This window comes from Lissotriton vulgaris, chromosome 11, assembly GCF_964263255.1.
Source record: "Lissotriton vulgaris chromosome 11, aLisVul1.2, whole genome shotgun sequence".
Taxonomy (NCBI): domain Eukaryota; kingdom Metazoa; phylum Chordata; class Amphibia; order Caudata; family Salamandridae; genus Lissotriton; species Lissotriton vulgaris.
In genome coordinates this window covers 1,097,581,820-1,097,595,596 of record NC_141699.1, presented here as the reverse complement: position 1 = coordinate 1,097,595,596, position 13,777 = coordinate 1,097,581,820, and the positions used below count along the sequence as shown (strand labels likewise).

General features: G+C 47.0%; 1 protein-coding gene across 1 annotated transcript in view; it reads right to left on the bottom strand.

The window, feature by feature from the left end:
* The window catches only part of TPRG1 (tumor protein p63 regulated 1), a 248,314-nt gene that overhangs the window by 167,590 nt on the left and 66,947 nt on the right, over positions 1-13,777 (bottom strand). Inside the window, exon 4 of the mRNA XM_086944623.1 lies at positions 12,636-12,812. Within this exon, the coding sequence (XP_086800749.1) occupies positions 12,636-12,812 (177 nt within the window). The remainder of the gene's footprint in view (positions 1-12,635; positions 12,813-13,777) is intronic.

Here is a 13,777-nt window from a genome sequence, read left to right as displayed (position 1 = left end):
CATGGTTCATGTATGAGAACAAGCACAGGAGAGTTAGTGGCCGCATATGCAGTAACGACAGAAACTGAAGTCATAATAACAAATCGTATTGACACCCTGTCAGCTCAAGCAGCAGAGCTCATCGCTCTGACTCAAGCCTGTATTCGAGCCAAGAATAAGAAAGTTAACATATACACAGATTCCCGTTATGCGTTCGGAGTCGTACACGACTTAGGAGTTCTCTGGCAAGAAAGAGGTTTTTTAACTTCTCACGGTGCCAAGATCCAGCACGGTCCCCTCATTCAAGCTCTGTTAGAAGCAATACATTTGCCTACAGCCATAGCCATCATGAAATGCAAAGCACATACGAAAGTTACAGATACCATTTCCCAGGGTAACGAGCTGGCAGACCGAACAGCCAAGCATACAGCTCAGACTTATACTCACACAACTGACTTGACAAAGACAATAGATCCGACACCGACACATTGCATGACAGTTAAGGATCCCGCCCTAGATGTAATTGACATACAGACACATGCTACACCAGACGAAATCAAGAAATGGATTGAACTAGGAGGGATCCAGACAGAACAGGGATGGATGACGAAGGGAAAAGCCACATGGTTTCTCCCCGACTCGATGGTTCAAGTTATCATTAACACAGTACACAGTCCAGCACATTTAGGAGAAAAAGCCATGTTAGACAGTATTCAAAACCTTTGGTTCAATAAACATTTACGAGCAGCAGCAAAACAGAAAGTGCGTACTTGTATGATCTGTTGTCAGTTCAACCCAGGTAAAGGCATTCCCGTAGAGCAAGGTGGATTTCATCCTCCCGATCACCCTTTTGAAGTCCTCCAGATGGATTATATCCAGATGGAACGTTGTCGAGGATTCAAATATGTCCTCGTAGTTGTATGTGCACTTTCCCGTTGGACAGAAGCATATCCAGTCCCAGATTACACTGCTCCGACCACTGCCAAGCAGCTGGTACGTGAATTTTTCCCCAGGTATGGTTTGCCCCGTGTCGTGTACTCAGATAATGGTCAGCCATTCTCGTCCGAGCTCATGAAGCAGGTATCACTCCTGCTAGGTTAGCAGTGGAAGTTCCACTGTGTCCGACATCCCGAGGCAGCAGGTCTCGTGGAACGTCACAATCAGACTCTGAAAACACGTCTTGCCAAGATATGTAGAGAGAAAGGCGTTGACTGGATAGTAGCTTTACCAGTTGCACTCTTTTACATGAGAATGATAGCACACTCTAGAACAGGGCTATCCCCGTACGAGGTGGTCTTTGGTAGGCCACCGAATATGTGGGGGACGCCTCTGCCTCGTAAAATTACAGATGTTGACTGTAATATGCTGACAGATTACCTTGCCTCCTTGATGTCTGCACTACAATCATGTCGTTCACAGGTAGCTGCAGCCTTTCCCGACAACACCGAGGTGAAGCCACACGAGATCGTCCCTGGAGATCTGGTATACATCCGGAATTTCGACAGGAGGAGTCCGCTGGAGCCCCGCTGGCAGGAGCCGAAGCTTGTTTTATTAACCACAAGGACAGCAGTGAAGGTGGAGGGCCGCAAGGGCTGGCTCCACTCGAATCATGTAAAAAGACACTATGGACTGCCGCCAAAACCAGACTCCCAGCCCTGCCCCCTTCCAGAGACTGATACTAAACTCCCCCTGGTAGAGAAAACTCCTTCTCAAGAATTTCGCATGAAGTTGAGGTCTAGCAAGTCAGACAGTTTAATTGTTTAAGTCCTCCCCTAGGTGAATCGGTTAGACAAGTTTCTGACATGTATCAGTTAGACCCCAATAGAGAGAGAGATAGACAGAAACAGATCAAGAAACATGAATATTGTAAATCTCTCCGCAGTCACTGCATAGTGACATTATTGATTATGTTTTTTCTGAGTCTTATGATTATTGCTGCAAGTATATTGCTACACATGTACTTTCCTATTTTCACACGTGCACATTCTTCTTCAAATGACACTGCCGAGCACACTTTCAGTGAATTACCCCCGCACGAGTTATCTTACCGACTTGCGCTGCGCAATAATACCTTTATCAGTATGTTACATCATTCCCATCAGACCAGCAATGCTACAAATTGTTGGATATGTGGCCGACTCCCTCCCTATCAGAAGTACAAGGGAGTTCTGCCCCTCTTTCCGTATCCGTTCACACACAATGGTTCCTGTGGTGCATGGTTTAGTTTAATAAATTCTTTAGATTCTGATTCCGTAGTTTATCAGGGCAATTGGGTATGGGGAAATCTGAACACAGTTATGCATAAAGTATGTTTCCCTGACAAGGAGGGTCTTCCCCAAAGGACAGGGACCGATCTAGAAAACAAAGTATATGGATTAGGTAATTTTACACTTAACCTCATGATTCTGAATGTCCAGTCCGAAGCCGAACCAGTCTTGCCCGCTATGTCAGTATTACCAGTCAAAGGTGAATTATGTGTCAGAAAGAATGGTTCAGTACACCTAGGTCATAGTAAATGTACTACTGTGATCGAGTTCAGTGATAAAGGCAAGTCTACATTCAAAGCTTCCCGTCATTCCTATTTCATTTGTGGTCATACAGCATATATACGCTTACCTCTAGATTGGGATGGTACTTGTTACATTGCATTCCTTCTGCCACTTGTTTTCTTAGCCCCTCCTGATTATCATAGGGACTCCCATCTAGTACACAATAGACCCCAGAGAGATCTCCCGATTGTCGACTATACTGAAACGGCATGGGAGTAATACACAGACTTTAATAAAGGCTTCTTTCCCTATTTAGGTACTGTCTTTAATAGTAAACTGATACGTAAATTAACCAGAACCCTTGAAGCAGTAGTGAATGAAACTACTTCCGCCCTAGGTAACTTAACAGAGGAGCAGTCTGCTATGCGGATTGTCGTTCTTCAAAATCGTCTTGTTCTTGACGTCATCTTGGCCGATAGGGGCGGAGCTTGTAGAGTCATCGGATCGAGTTGCTGTGTTTTCATTCCAGAAAACGCACCATCAGTGTATAGAGCCATAACCCGTCTCCACAAGATTGCAAGTCAGATACACCAAATCCAGGCACCTGGACTTGGTCCGGTTGGCTCTGGAGCGTGTTATCAGCCTGGGGATGGAAAGTCCTATCCTTCCTAGGAATAGCCCTTCTCATAGTATTCAGTTTGTTGTCTATGTCTGCAATGTGGGCCAGCGATTTGCGGCTTGTGCGCCACATCATGTATTCCTCCTTCAAGTCCACGTTCTAAATCCCGCCTGAAAAAGGAAGAGCAAATGATGTTATATGAACAGATTGATGGATTAATGAGGATTGATATATCATGAAGGGTCCGTAGGGGACAAGTAGGGAATGAGGTAATATGAATTTTTATGGTCAATTGTGTCCCCTAACGTAGACCCCAACGGCTCCATGTACGTGCTTCAAGTACATGTATGTTCCCTCCACAACCAGCTATGAAGACTCAAATACATTTGCGTCCAACGTTAACATGTCCTCTTTCAGATCCACCATGAATGGATCGATTATTCGGTTCCTAAGTATACCGTGCCACCGTCTTTACATGGTGCACTTTCACGTTTTCCTGGCTCTGGCGAGCTAGGCCCTGATTTCTGCCATCGAGCCCTTTCTGCCTTCTGCCTCTGAAAGCTGCAGCCTGGATCTGCAGCCATGACCCTTACCCTACTCCCTGCGTGGCGAGCGGTGCCCGGCTCGGCCTGCTTGCCTGCCAAGACTGTATTTTGCCTTCAAGTTATCTGCTCCGCTCCTCGAAAATACATTCCTGTCTAGTGATTTAGGAAAACATCTCCCCAGCTGCAGAGCAAAGGGCCCGGCCTTTCTGTCTCCATGCAAGTAATTCATTGCTCCTGTTACCATGGTAGGCCCATGGCCCCTCGCATTACACGCAGAACACGTAGTCACATATGTACGCACTAGCAGTCAGTATAGAATAACCTCTGCCCGAGAGACCTTTCCTTTTAGATAATACAGTTCCTAAAACACATGATATTAGATATGATTTGGGTTTAGGTTGTTCTGAAACGCCATACTTCTGTCTCCCCGTATAGTGCAAATGTCAAGTCCCCTTCACCCTCCAGTTCCACGTCAATCACACGTCATGTTGCCTGCGCGCGCATCTAGCCCAATATTTCTGCTGACACTGCAGGATTCTTCTATGGATCCACCCACCTGTGACACTTTTATGTGACGTTTCTAGCACACACCTCCGTGTACGCCCTCGTGCACGCCTTCTGTTACGCACATGTGTTCTTATCTGTTTTCTTTTCAGCTGTTACGCCTTCTGTATCCATTACCATTGTATGCATTTACTATATATATTGTACTCTGTTAATAAAGCATTGTCTATCCCTTCCTGAACCCTCGTGGTGATGGAACATGATACCTGGTTCGAACCAATTCCATTTTATGGAATAAAACCCTTATAAACTCAGATGCCACGGACTCTGCCTCTCATTTTGATTGAGCTATTTTATTGAACTTTACCGCATAGAAATTCCGCATAGGTAAATCTTTATTTACCACAATAGGCTATGGCACTTGTAAAGTGGCGATTGTACTGCCAGCTGTAATACAAGCGCATTACAGTCTATAGCACTTGTAACGTGGTGGATGTCCCAACAGCTGTAATAAAGTGAATTACAGGCTATGGCACTGGTAATGTGGCGGACTCAATACCATCCACACTGAATGGAGTATCCCGTCTGTCAAACTGTAAATATTTCTGTAAGTCTAAAGCTATGGACGTCGACCTGAAGTTGGCACCTGCCCTAGAAGAAATGAACATTAGACCTAGTAGACCCCTAAAACCATGGGTAACAACAGCAAAGCTCCTCGAACTGAAGCCAGCATCAAGGGTGCCTAGGGGAAGCGAGGTATACAGAGGTTGTGAGGACGTTGCGGCCATAACCGACCCAAATTTTCTTGCAACATCATGAGGGTTGAGGACAGAGAGTGGCGCGGAGAGCCCGGAGTGTCCTCGACGTAGCCTGTATCCCCATGATTTTCTGGGAGCCAGTGTAGCCTTTTTTTAAGCTTTCGATGCAGCCCTTACACCACTGACAGGGACTTGTGAAGACTATCATAGGAAAATACTTCATCCCTACTTGTACTGAGGTCGCTGAGCACATCCAACACCCCACATAGGTGAACCCTGACCGCATCGAGCCATCTTATTGGCTCTGTAGGGTTCCTTCTGGAGTGCGCCTCGACTGCCCAATGACTCTGGGGTGGTTCATTGGACCAAGAAAGTAACTTGGTCGCCAGATTAGAGTGAAATGGAAGCAAGACCCGGAGATGTGGGTGTTGAGTCACAGGACTCCCTATAAATACCACAAGGATGAATGTAACCAAGTGAAATATCAACTTCAACAAAAGCCAAGTTGTTTAAAAGACATTAAAAAAATTACTTAGTCCTTAAAAAGACTTCCCCTGATGATGTCTCGAACCATAGGCCGGGAGGGGGGGAAATATATATATGTTTAATTACAACTTCTAAAAAATAATAATTAAAAAAAGTTACTTGAAGCAAAATAAAACTTTCGCGTTAGTCCTCTTTCCATTTCTATAAAGACTTAGTTCAAAAACAAATTCCAGCGTAGAACAACCACAAGGGGTAAGTAAGGAGGCTTGAAGAAAGAAGTGGTGGAAGGAGTTTAGAGAAGATTATTCTTTGAAAAAAGTACAATAAAAACACAGAGAAAAAAAGAGGAAGAAAAGAGGAGTGTTTGAGAAGGGAGAGAAGACTGTGAGGACAGAAGATGCAGGGAACCCTCCCATCCTCTGAACAAGCATTGAACACAAATTAAAACGAAAGTAAAAAGAGAGGAAATGCCAGTGGATCATGACAGGGGGAGACTGGTCAAATCCTAGGAAGTGGAGAAGGCGTGAGTGAAGGTGGTAAGAACAACAAAATAAAAAGGGAAGGCTCAGGGGATAAATGGATTAGTGTGACACAAAGAAGTCTCTACTCCTACTCCTGTCAGCTCTTGAGCCTTGGGATCTGTTGGCGCTAGAGACCAGTTTGAACTAGAGCTGCTGCTCTCCGCTGTCGCTCCGGCACAAGATGCTGAACCGAGAGAGCTGTGTGCTCGTGGGGAGCCAGGACAGAGGGCTGGGACATCCCTCGCAGGGTATCCCAGCTCCACCAAAAATAAGGAAAGAGATCTAAAAGGATATCCCAGTGGCTTTCAGGCATCATCAGAGATGGATGTATGACGTTACAACGCAAACTATTACAACGCATACTTATACAACGTGGTTTTTACAACACAACTTCCATTACAACACATGCACCATTACAACATAATTTACTATTCTAACACCGCCGGGTGCTTATGTCAGAGAAGGTGCTGGTCAGTGAGGCATATGCTTTGTAGAGGCATGCTTTGTAATAGCATGCGTTGTAATGGAACTTGCAATGTATTGTCTGCATTAAGGCCTGCGTTGTAATGGATGTTTCCCTCCCAGATGCATGACCGTGATGTCAGACATATTCTCACACTCTACGCGGCACACTGTTTGTTTATGGCGCTTGTGATTTAGTGTGTGTAGTTTAAGCTGAGCAACGACACATGCATCCACCTCTGAATTTTCAGAATCTCAGAAAAGAACTATATTCTGCCAAATCAGCCATTTCCTTTCTTGTAGCAACATGTTGGCTTTGGAGATAATTTTTAGCACTCTGGTGCCCTCCTGTGGCCATTTATGATATCACTGTAAGGCAGATTTCCTGCAGTGCTCTGAATGTAGCACCCGCCCTTCCCGTTCACCGCATTGTTGTCTGTAGGTGAGTACGACGCAACAGTGGGTGTTCTGATCAGTTTTCAATATAACATCTCTCTAACGTAAGTGAGCTATAAGCGACAAGAGGTAGACGTGTAGATTACTCTGGGCCTTTAAGGCGTAGAAAGCAGTTACACAGATCAAGAAACACATCTCAGTGCCGTGGGCGCGCCAGGTGTGTCTGAGCACGTCGCTGGCAGGGGTTGCAGGCCGACGTTTGCTTGTAGTGATTCATAATGGTCTTTCTCTTTCAGTTTGTTTTCTCACCTAAGTCATCAAATGCTAGAAATGAAAACAAAACGCGGCCCAGTAAGTGCACACACCCTGAGAGGCGGGAGGGCAGGGAGGGTCTGTTCTGGAAGGCAGCCGGCTTTCCACCATTCCATGCCGTTGGCCGCGGGGGTACACACCTGCAAGCCAGGAGCCTCCTTAATTTGAGATAAAGTATTACCTGTTGTGTTCTGCCCCCTGTCTGCTGCTCAAGGATAAAAGTCTAGAAATGTCTAATAGACAACAGTTACATAATTTACACGGCTAGTGTACAGCCCTCTCAGGGCGCAGGGTGTGTAGGTTGAGGTGTGTGTCCATGTGTCCACCTATGGACTTCATTCAGAGGATGGCAGGGGCAATGCATCCATCACACATCACCTTTTGTGTGTTCCATGTACCGCCCTAAGTAGCAGGGGTGTGCCCAGATGAGGGTCCTGTGCCCACTGTGCCACTGGAACCAAGCTGCACTCGGATAAAGAGCCCCAATCAGGGTGGAACCAGTCTTGGGCGGCTTGCACTCTGGTTCATGGGGCGCCCGGCTTTGCAGTTCGGGCGGGTCTGTTCCTATTGGAGCAGAAACAAGACGTATATATGGCAAAACTGAGTTGGCATGGAGGCCAAAGAAATGACCGGTTCGAGTGGTTGCCAGTGGTTAGAATTATTGCAAGCATTCCTCCCATCAGCTTTTGTGTGTTTTAAGCAGCACAGGGTCTGCCAAGCCCCTGGTTCTGCGTTCTGCGCTCTTCTTGAGGGTCAGAGAAGGTGGAACCATCACCGTCTCCACCACTGGATGTCCCCTTTGAAGACCCGATATAAAGGAAGTTGTCTTGGACCAGCCACCCAAATCAGGGGGACACCATCCGTGCTGTTTCTACAGACATTACATATGTAGAAGATGCCCTGGCATCGATGGAGGGTCATGCCAACCTGATAGTCAACCTGTAGTAGTGTAGTTCAGAAAACAGAGCAAACCCCCCAGCCTCTCCCCTCAAAAATCAAATGCAATGGTTTATCCTTAAACTTCCATGTATTAAACGTTTTCCACTAGTACTGTGTAGTGCTTAAAGTGCACTTCGCTATACGTGTGCTGTCTCCTCAAGACACACTGTCATCGCTTGTTTGTATCATGCATAGTACAGGCGGACTAACAGACAGTAAACGCTGCACTGTTTGTATCATGCATAGTGCAGGTGGACACAAAGTCAGACAGTAAACGCTACACTGTTGGTATCATGCATAGTGTAGGCAGACACACAGTCAGACAGTAAACGCTGCACTGTTTGTATCATGCATAGTGCAGGCGGACAAACAGACAGTAAACGCTGCACTGTTTGTGTCATGCATAGTGCAGGCAGACACACAGTCAGACAGTCAGCGCTGCACTGTTTGTGTCATGCACAGTGCAGGCAGACACACAGTCAGACAGTAAACGCTGCACTGTTTGTATCATGCATAGTGCAGGCGGACACAAAGTCAGACAGTAAACGCTACACTGTTGGTATCATGCATAGTGTAGGCAGACACACAGTCAGACAGTAAACGCTGCACTGTTTGTGTCATGCATAGTGCAGGCGGACACACAGTCAGACAGTAAACGCTACACTGTTGGCATCATGCATAGTGCAGGCGGACAAACAGACAGTCAACGCTGCACTGTTTGTGTCATGCATAGTGCAGGCGGACAAACAGACAGTAAACGCTGCACTGTTTGTATCATGCATAATGCAGGGGGACACAAAGTCAGACAGTAAATGCTACACTGTTAATATCATGCATAGTGTAGGCAGACACACAGTCAGACAGTAAACGCTGCACTGTTTGTATTATGCATAGTGTAGGCAGACACACAGTCAGACAGTCAATGCTGCACTGTTTGTGTCATGCACAGTGCAGGCAGACACACAGTCAGACAGTAAACGCTGCACTGTTTGTATCATGCATAGTGCAGGCGGACACACAGACAGTAAATGCTGCTCTGCACTGTATGTGTCTTCCTGCATAGTGCAGGAAGACACATATTCATGACAGGAATATAGTCAGACTACATACACAGTACTATTTGAATAATCAACGCTTTGCAGACAGACTCACAGTTACACTGTAAACACTGCCCTATTGACTTCTTGCAGAAAACCAAAAAGTGATGGGTGGAATTCCTGAATTAATCTCAGCCACTTGTGGGCCACATTCCAGTCCATTGTTTTTTGCTCATTATGCCACTCCAGAGAGGACCAGCGGCCGAATGTTAATAAGCCTTGGCCCTGCTTCAACAGAAGCAATCGTGCCCAAACTACCAGACTCGGTGCCCTCCAGAGGCAGCTCCTCTGCTATGCCCCCACCACCCCCCCCCCGCCATCAGCCTCAAAAGTTGACAAATAAAGTGATATTAAAACAGGTTTATTATCATTTTATTTTTTAAGTTCTAAGGGCCGAGTCTTGGGTGCGGGCCATGAGGATGACCGTCACCGAGGGGTTGCACAGCTGTCAGTTCGTATGTGGGTTTGGCCGGTCATCTTAGGATGGCCAAACCAACATGCGCACTGAGCGGTCTCCAACCCGAGCTGCGTTGCCGGGTTGAAGACAGCAGGCACAGACTCCCAGCCTCTCTGGGAGCGTACCTCCAGGCCGTCCAGGCCAATCCTGATGCTGCTTTCATGCAGCATAATAGCAGCGTCAGGACTGGCCTCAGAGGCATCTGGGAGCCTGTGTGGAGCCAGAGAGGAGCAGAAGAGTGGCGATGCGGAGGGCAGCAGGTAAGGTATTTATTTTTCTAATGTATTTTCCTTATCGTTGATTCCCCCATTTCCTGCCCCGCTACTCTCCCATGACACCAGCCGCTACTGGTCCCCTCCAATCAACACCAGACTGTTTCAGCCTTCTAGAGGCTTATCCTAGAGGTTCCACTCAAGTCCAGTGGATCAGGGGGCACAAGCCCACTTCCCGGCTACACATTCCACGTACAGCTCCTTGTTAAAACAAGCATTAAAAATGCAATAGGTCTCGCCTTTTATTAAGTTAAAGCCATTTGCTTTGCAATACAATACCATTAGCAAAGGAAATGGCTTTAACTTAGTCAAAGACAAGATCTGTTGCATTTTCAATGCTTGTTATTCCCTTACAGCAGCTGTGTTAAAGTGAACAGTAAGCAGGACAATGAACGTTTATAAATCATGCACCTTTAGCACAGCACTCAATGTTTTAATACACGTCTGCGTGCTGCAGAGGAATACTGCTCCTGTGTACACCGAAGTGTAGAGATATTTAACCCCTCCCACGCTCATGACTAGCTCAGCTCGTCATGAGCCACAGTTCTCATGTACTCATGACGAGCTGAGCTCATCATGACCGTTAGAAAGCTCGCACGCTGGGCAAATTCCCCTGCTGTGCGAGTGTTCTAATGAAACGGGTGTGGTCATGACTAGCTCAGCTCGTCATGAGCACACGACCACCGTGTCTCATGACGAGCTGAGCTCGTCATGAGCACCGGGGCGCTGTGCGCGCCCCCCTCCCCCCAGCACGGCAGGGGAATGACCCCGGCAGCCAAAGGGTTAAAGAGCTGGGGCTGTTCGTAATACCCACGGCTTTTAAGCCGGTACATTTTGAGAACCTTGCAGTAAAAAAAATCATAGTCTAGCCGGTTTTGTAAAAAACAGTATTTCGGTACCCGGAACATCTACCGCTACAAAAATCTTCATGGATTATGTAGGGGCTGCGTTGACTGTGCTCACGCCGTTTGGGGGTGGCATTAACTTAAGAAGTTTCCATGCCCCCGTGGCAGCTACCGTAGGACGCCCGCCACCGTAGGATTCATAAATCGACCATCATTTCCATATAGCTGTAACCAGCTGGACAGAAGAATTGTGGCCAGATACATTATGTAAATTAGCCTGTGTTCCCCCGAACCTTTAGCCTGCCCTCTCTGACCTCGACCTGCTGAATATACCCTGTCTGGATCACAATAAATGAGCACCCACCAGGAAAAGTGCTCTCTAGGGTGCAAACCCAGCCTCCCTCACCCAGGCATACCGAAGGCTTGTCTGAAAGCCGTGTCTGAAAGCCGGAGCCCTTGCCTCAATGACCCTGAACCCCAAAGCCTGCTCTTGACCAGTCTCCTGGCCTCAGTCAGCTCCGCGACCCCCTGGATATCAGTGACAATAAATCCCACCAGGAGAGGGGAAGATAAACAAAGCACTAACAATTACTTTCACTCTCCTGCAGTCCGTTCTCGTGCATGCAGTTAGGTGAGGGGCTCAAAATAACCAAATATTTTTTCTGTAATTAATACAGCGCCTGCTTCGTGCAATGTCTGTGCATCGAACGGAGGGGGGGGGGGGGCGGGGTATATTTAAAAGTTAAGCTGATGTGCTATGTGTTTTGAGGGAGGAAAAGTGGAAGCACGCCACGCGCGCGCACGCAAGGGAGGGAAAGCGAAAGTACGCCGCCATGCAGGCTGTCCACATGCGCGTGCATTTTTTTGTCCCTACGTGTGTGTTGCCATGACAATACAAAGCTATTTGGCACAAGATCGCGTCGGACTGTGCACTGTCCATACGTACGCGTGTATGTTTAGCTTTGGCTGAATGGCGAGAGCAGCCATCTTTGTCCATCTGTATGCGTGCATGTAAAGCTTTGGAAGAATCGATCGCAAAAGGCACTAGTATGGCGAGAGCAATGCATGCGCGCTGCTAATGCCAGGCGAGACCTAAAAAAGGGGGTAGTGTTTAAGTGTTTGTGTGATCAGGCTAGGGGAGGGCAGAAAATAACACTTTGTTTATTGGACAGTCACCAAGAGGACCAAAAAGCCAAGCTCTGTGTGTTCATCCCTTCATGTCTTTGAAATAGTTATTGTACGTACTTCAAAGCCCAGGCAGAAACTTCCAAATCTGCAACTACTGATAAAATCCAGCGAAATGTCTATAATACTTTCCAAATTTGCTAATTTCGTAAGTTTTTTATTGTGGGGCTGATTTGAGCAGAAAATGTCTTCTGTAAGGCATTTTCTCCTCAAGCCAGTCACCTTGTTGAGATCTCACCAAAGTCGGAATGCCTTCACTTTCAGGTACTGCAAAGAGAATTTTGTGAAACTTCTTGTCATTCAAAAAAAACAAAATACCAGTTTTGTACAGGTTCAGTCCGGGTTCATTTCCCCAGGCTCACTTCTATTCAGGAGTACACAGCACGAGCCTCCTCTGTTCTTAACTTCAGATGTGAGAACAGCCCGACGGTACTTTTACAAGCACTTTTTAAAAGAGCTAGTTAAGAGGCAAGCAGATAATGCTTCGGTTGTAATTAATCTCTTAATGGTAAGCAAGTCAATTGTTACTCGTTTTATCACCATGCATAGTAAATACTCCTAAGGTGTGTATATATTGGCAAAGATTTATAATAACTCTAACAGCATATATTTGCTTATTAATACTGTTTTGAGCATTTTACCCTTTGTTTTGATCCATGACTGTTTTACATCCCATCTAATGTGGGCCATGAGATCCACCAATGAAGCATTGCTAACGACAAATGTGACATTCAACGACACTCTGTTTAAGCGAATAAGTCGCACTCACTTGTCGATGGACCGCGGCGGGAAGGTGAACTGTCCGCGGCAGATCCTGTCCACGTAGTTGAGTGGTACCTTCTGGATCTGCTGGCAGGCCAGCATGATGAAGTCATACTTGCAGATGAGCAGGCTCTTCTCCGTAATCATCACCACGCGCTCCTTCTCGTTGTTCCAGTGGTCCACCCTATGGAGAGGAGGGAAGACATCAGTGACATCATCAGGAGGGGACGCGGGAGCCGCTCAAGGGAAACAATACAAGTGCGACAGCATGGAGGGGCATACAATAGAGTGATGCTTCAAGAGGCTTTTCCAAAGAACCTTGTGTGTTGTACAGGAGGGGGGAGGTGTTCCTGTGGATGGTAGGGAAGGATTACATGACATCATCAGATGGGGACATGGGAACAGCACTGGGGACAAATGAGACAAGTATGAGAGCATAGAGGGAGGCAGGAGGAAGGGATGCTTGAGAAGGTTCATCCTTGGAACCTTGTGTGCTGAGAGAAAGGGGTGCTCGTTGTTCTAGTGATGTACCCTATGGACAGAAGGGAAGACGCCAATGACATCATGAGATGGGGACGCCACGACGCGGGAGTTGCACTAAAGGCAAACAAGACAAGTGTGACCGCACAGAGGGGCATAAGATGGAGTGATACTAAAGGAAGCTCTTCCAAAGAGTCTTCTGTGCTGTACAGAAGGGGGTGGGGGGGCTCTTGTTGTTCTGTGATCCACCCTGTGAATGGAAGGAAGAATTCCATGACATCATCAGAGAGGGACATGGGAGTGGCGCCGGAGGCAAATGAGTGAGTAGGACAGCATAGAGGGGGCCTAGAGGAAGACATGTTTAAGAAGGCTCTTCCGAAGAACCTTATGAGTTGTAAAGAAATAAATTGTAAATTGTTGTGTCTTGTAAAGCGCACTGCTACCCGGAGGCCTCGTAGCGCTATAGACCGCTGGGGAACCCGTCCTGGCTTTCCCTGTGAGATAGCCCCTCCTGGGGGTCTCCAAGGTGAAACCAGGCATCCCCGGCGTTTGTGTGGGGCCGTTGTGGAGATGAGGCAAGCTAATGCCCAGAGTTGCCGAGTGTGCTCCCTGGTCGGAGTAGGCACCGATGCGAGAATTATCAGTCCGCTGATCCTGGTCCAAGACCCT